Source organism: Capsicum annuum, chromosome 12 (assembly GCF_002878395.1).
Source record: "Capsicum annuum cultivar UCD-10X-F1 chromosome 12, UCD10Xv1.1, whole genome shotgun sequence".
Lineage (NCBI taxonomy): Eukaryota > Viridiplantae > Streptophyta > Magnoliopsida > Solanales > Solanaceae > Capsicum > Capsicum annuum.
In genome coordinates, this window is record NC_061122.1 from 2956573 (window position 1) to 2962175 (window position 5603).

At 37.5% G+C, this 5603-nt stretch overlaps 2 protein-coding genes across 2 annotated transcripts; both read right to left on the reverse strand.

Annotated features, from left to right (window-relative positions):
• Nucleotides 1-269: 269 nt before the first annotated feature.
• On the reverse strand, nucleotides 270-1838 carry LOC107849534 (histone acetyltransferase of the MYST family 1-like). The gene is made up of 2 exons (XM_016694089.2): nucleotides 1652-1838; nucleotides 270-1522 (listed from the first exon to the last, which is right to left on the reverse strand). Exons 1-2 carry the CDS (start codon nucleotides 1836-1838, stop codon nucleotides 321-323), a joined length of 1389 nt encoding a protein of 462 aa, XP_016549575.1. The 3' UTR covers nucleotides 270-320.
• Nucleotides 1839-3022: 1184 nt separating this feature from the next.
• LOC107850014 (auxin-responsive protein SAUR68-like) lies at nucleotides 3023-5198 on the reverse strand. The gene has a single exon (XM_016694506.2). The coding sequence runs from the start codon at nucleotides 3881-3883 to the stop codon at nucleotides 3335-3337; it is 549 nt and encodes a 182-aa protein (XP_016549992.1). The 5' UTR covers nucleotides 3884-5198; the 3' UTR covers nucleotides 3023-3334.
• Between the last annotated feature and the right edge of the window lie 405 nt (nucleotides 5199-5603).

Here is a 5603-nt window from a genome sequence, read left to right on the forward strand (position 1 = left end):
ATAACTTCTTCCTCGGGTGTCGGATTTTTGCGAAATTGATATCGTTGGAAAGATAATTCAAAGAAATTTCATTTGATATATTATAGGTACTCTAATTCAATATATACAAATAGTAATGACCGATTGAAGTTGACCCAAGTTTGACGCCTACTAGAACTCAATCAATGAAAAAGCTTTCAACTCGTCCTTGAGTTATGGGACCTCTATGATCTCAATTCATGCTCAACTAGATTTATACACCACATAGTTGATTAAAACACTATAATCACAATAGATTTATGGTTTTTGGAATGTGTACAAGTAGAAATAACAATTTCTGTTCAAGTTTGAAAGTATGTGGTGTTACAATCCAGAAGCACATGTATCCAGTACCCCCTATAGCTCAACATTCCTAAGTCGGAAAGTTGTCTTTCTGGTGTGCCCACTTTATCTTCTTTCTTTGAAAGTTCATATGGCAATGCAATTAGGAATTTCCCATAGCCTTTCCTTTGATAAGGTGGAAGTGTCAGAATGCAATCTAAGTGATAAGACTCCTCTGAATGCTTTTCCTTTGAAAAGTAACCAACCATATGGCAACCTCGGTCATCACATTCACGAAGCACATAAACGAGGAACAGGTTAACATCATAATATAGAGTCTTATGATCAAGAAATAATTTTGCCCAGTAGCATATATTTTGCCCATAAACCTTGTTCTTTTTGCCATCAACCTCAAACACTGACAGTGTACCACTTCTACAGATCTCTTCACCTGGAGGGTGCTTAAGATCACATTTCCTCATGTGCCTCTGAAGTTGCTCTTTGCTTTTCATAAAATTGAGACAAAACTCGCAAAAGAACAGTTTCGAGCAATTATTGTATTCTGGAGGAAATGGCGAGAAGTACCATGTTTCAATCTCATATATTCCAAATTCTATTGTAGCAATGTTCTTGACTTTTGTGAACTCTTTGTGCTCTCGTAAACTGGCTGCATCAAGCTCCTCATGGTCCTCGACACGAATCTCACCAATTTTATGTTTCTGGTGGCATGAAATTTTAAAACTTATCACCTTATCCTCGACCTTCTCATCCACAATAGTATATACCGAATTAAGATCAAGATGTTCAAGTTTAACCCACTCATCAAGTCTCCGGTTGAATTCAGTATCAACTATCAAAGTAAAATCCTCAGAGTAGGACGTAAAATCAGAACTTGAACTTTCTGTTTTAACAGACTCATCCTTATCTGGATTATCAGGATTAAAGTCATCATCTTCTGAGTCTTCAGAGGAAAGCTCCAAGATCCCATCATCTTTAGGAGGGGTTTCTGCCATCTCTTCAGATAAAGTAGCAGCATCTTCCTTGGGATATACTTTCTCCCAGCTGTCAGTGACGGAAAGGTCTGTTCCCTGAAGATCATTAAGTAAGTCAATGCAGTCAACTTTGCAATCAAAACTAGGACAAAGCCAGCCTTCATCATCAGGGGGAATGTCTTCTTTTAGCAGAGGTGGCTCCACACATAACTCGTGAAATCCACGTTCTTCTTCCAATGGATTTAATGAGAAAATTCAGCCGCGCATTTTGACTTTAAATAGGTCTTTTCCAGATGCTTCCTTTATCAAGCAGTGTTTATCTTTGAAATAAAATTTGAAACCTTTTTCTAATAACTAACCAACACTTAACAAGTTCTGGTCCAAATCGGGCACATAAAGAACATCAGAAATTGTTTTAGTTCCTGATTGTGTTTCAAATTTAATGGTTCCCATTCCTTTTGCTGGAATATAACCACCATGGTCGATTCTAAATTTTGTAACTTTAGTAGGGCTCAAATCTTTAAAAAGATATTCATTGCAAGTCATATGATTTGTGCATCCGCTATCGATCAGCCACGAATCGCTTGAGACACTACTTGTTAAACATGATGCGACAAAGAGTTGATCTTCTTCCTATTCATCAACAACTCGATCCTCTGCATCTTGTTGCTGAGTTTTGTTATTACAGATTATCGATTCATGCCCAAGTTGATTGCACTTATTGCACTTGGCATCAGGCCTTTCCCAACACTTAAAAGGTGCATGTCCGAGCTTGCCGCAATGCTTACAAGGAGGGTAGTTTCTTTTGAAACCACCTATTTTGTTTTTGTTACTATTCATTGCACCTTCTCCATCAGTTGGTTGGTGCTTATTATTCTCCTTCTTCTTAGAACGTCTATCATTGTGATGCTTGGCTTGTAAGGCACCTTCGATAGCTCCTCCGTGTCTCATAACACACCGTTGCTCTTGCGCCTGAAAAGCACTTAAGAGCTTTGCAAATGTTATCTTGGAAAAGTCCTTAGTATTTTCTAAGGTTGTTATGGTAGCTTCAAATCTTTCAGGTGTCGTTACTTGGACCTTGAATCATTGAAAGTGGAACCCAACAATCTGATGTGATTTGCTAAATTAAGGAGTCTGTCAAAGTACTCCTTTATGGTTTCGGTTTCTTTCATCCTTTGCAGCTCAAACTCACGTACCAGATTCAGCACTTGCATCCCTCGAATCCTTTCATCTCCTTTATACTCAGTATTGAGATAATCCCATACCTCTTTCGTTGATTCCAGAGACATGATACGAGTGAAGATATTAGATGAAACTGCAATAAATAAGCATACCAATGCCTTTGATTTTCTGGTTTTCTTCTCCTTGTGAGTTTTAATCTGCGCCACCATGGGATTTTCCGATAAGGGAGCTATCTCATATTCAGCTTCAACAGCTTTCCAGAGATCCAAAGCTTGCAGATATATTCGCATTCTAACTGCCCAGATTTGATAACTTTCTCCATCGAAAGTTGGTGGTGCCATTGAGGAAAAATTTGTTTCTCCGTTCATGGTATCCACTGGAACAGATTGATGCAAACACTCACAGGTCCCTTAAGATTAAAGCTCTAATACCAATTGTTGTTTTAAAACCATTAAAGGGAACAACACAGGAATTCAATTTAAAAGCTGGCCGCAGAAATAGAGATGGAGTTTGAAGAAGAGAATATGCAGAGAGATAGAGAGAGATTATTTTCTTGTTAAAAGAATGTCTATCATTGATCATCAACTTAGCAACTTAAACATTTGCTATTCCAACTAAAAATACGACAAAGAAACAACCTACCTCTACTAACATTAGAATAACTAATTAGTTACCTACCAAAGATAGGACTTCCTAATTTAACTAGGATTGTACTTAAAAAAAAACTGGAGAAAACAGAAAAAATAGTTGCATTCTTAAAGTACCTTTCAACATGTACTAATGCAAGCCTTCAGTTGCCTATATCTCAACTGCTATACATTCTATTTTGAGCTATCATTGACAGAACATGACGTCATAAGTCAATAAACAAGAAGCTGTTGGTTTCCACTTTCTTGGTGCAAATAAGAGGCTGAAGTAGAGCAACATGAAGGAATTGAGAGAAACAAAGCTCTGTGAAGAACTCCATCAGCTACACCTTTCTTGATTAGAGAAATGATGTAGTCCATAAAGCCTGAATCACAGGGTAATGTAATAGGGCCACCACTCGGCAGTCCAAACTCTTCTTCAGACATGTTTAAAAGTTGCACAATGGTCTCATTTTCGAGGTAAGCAAGGGGAAACACATATCGCCTTTGATCGATTGTATAGACTACAAAATTTCCTTTTTCAACTGTAGAGGATGAAGATGTACTGTAACCGTCTGCACTACTGCCATTTCTTGGAAAAGAAATCCTCCTCCTCTGCATGGCTGCAAACTTCCGCCATCTCCTGGCCATCTTGATGAGTTTCTTAGGGCTGAGCATTGCCATTTTTCTTGGAAGATTGGAAACAAGAAAGGAAACTAGAAATTTAGAACAATATGGTGTCTGAATCGATAATGCTTGTAGTTGACGATGAAAATGGATCATAGAAGGGGGGTTATTTATATAAAAGGCTATAGACAGGCTTTCGGTTGGAGCTTAAGCTTTTGTCACTAACCACCGAGAGCAAAGCCATGTGCCTATTTGTTGGCTATGTTTATGGGGCCTTAAATTTGTGGATGAAATGATGAATGATTATAAGTTGTCTAGTTTTAATCAAAGAGGTTGATGCATTTATTCAATTCTCTGTCACCTTATCTTTAAACCAAGTGGTCCAGGACTAAATAATCAATTTTATCCATTATTGTGGCTCTTATTTTTAAAGGTGGTCATCTGTTCAAAATCAAGAGAAGCAATGGGACCTAGTTTTGTTCTTCAACAAATTTATGGTGCAAGTTCTTTGACAATAACACAGTAGGCAAAACCATGTGAAACTTCATGTTCCATTGTCCCTCACCTGTTGCGTATGAAATTTTCCATTAACTTGTATATATACCCGGACACAAAACATTTGAGCAAACCACAAGTATCTAGACACTTCACAAACTTTCTTTTTCTTTGCAGTTCTCCAAATTCTTGTTCTTTTTTTTGCTTCACCATTTAGAGTTTACCAAATACACCTTGCGATAATGGGAATCCTAAGGAGGCCTTCAACATCTGGGGGTGTTCCAAAAGGTCATTGTGCAGTATACGTAGGAGAGAGTCACAAGAAGATATTTGTCGTGCCAGTATCATACTTGAACCAACCATCATTTCAAGACTTGTTAGCTCAAGCTGAAGAGGAGTTTGGCTTTGATCATCCAATAGGTGGTCTAACAATACACTGCAAAGAGGATGTGTTCATCGATCTCTCTTCTCGCTTGAGATGATTATAAGTAGGACATGGTGCAAATTCTTCTGCCCATGAAGTTTTGTAAAGCAATAGGATTAGAAATGAGAAAGATATACAGATAGTAGACATTGAGAAAACAGTTCCTTGTTTTTTTCTTAACCATTTTGTATAGTAGTTGTAAACAAGGATAATGTTCTTGTAAAGTTGAGTTAAATTGGCCAACCTCCGGTAAAATGGATGTAGCCAAGTTTTATTTAAGCAAAATTTGCTCAAACCTTTTGTTCATTCATGTCTCCTCCCTCATTCAGTAGATAAATATGCCTGAAATTTTGCACAACTACTCTGCTGACTAAATTGACACAAGCAATTAAGTACTACTATCACTATTTACAGTTTATTGGACACCTCCTTTGTGGTTGTATTTTAAAACTGCTAATGCTACATGCTCCGAATTCCCAGATATATACTAAATCTCAAATGCTTCTGGGAAGGTGAACTCCATATCATGTCTAGTAGAAGCGAAAATGAGCTGTAAAATAATATGATTGTGAGTTCAGTTAAGATTCTTGACCTGTATATCTGGAAATAGGGGATTTGCTGAATTTGATGCTTTCTTTTGTTGTGTTTTCTATCTCAATTTCTAAATTTTAAGCTTCAAATGACTTCTATCAAAGAAGCAAGGGAAAGGTATGTTGGCCAAATAGGCCATAGTAAAAGCTCTACATAACTAGTTTAAACTTGAGGCTGCTTTATTCTTTATTTCCACTAAATATATTGGAGACCATGATATTGTAACGCTACGTAAATGCGCTATGCTAAGTCTTCTTGATCATCACAACTTGCTAAACCACTTGATTTCACCGGTTGTCTTGCAATATGTCTTGATAAAAGGGCAGCCCGGTGCACAAAGCATCCCGCGTTTCTAGGGATGGGCCG

Bases quoted from the DNA above. Each gene is read 5' to 3' on its own strand.
- LOC107850014 (XM_016694506.2), bottom strand. From the start codon at position 3,883: ATGATCCATTTTCATCGTCAACTACAAGCATTATCGATTCAGACACCA.
- LOC107849534 (XM_016694089.2), bottom strand. From the start codon at position 1,838: ATGACTTGCAATGAATATCTTTTTAAAGATTTGAGCCCTACTAAAGTT. The intron at 1,523-1,651 runs GTTAGTTATTAG...ATCCATTGGAAG, and splicing joins CCAGAACTTGTTAAGTGTTG to AAGAACGTGGATTTCACGAG.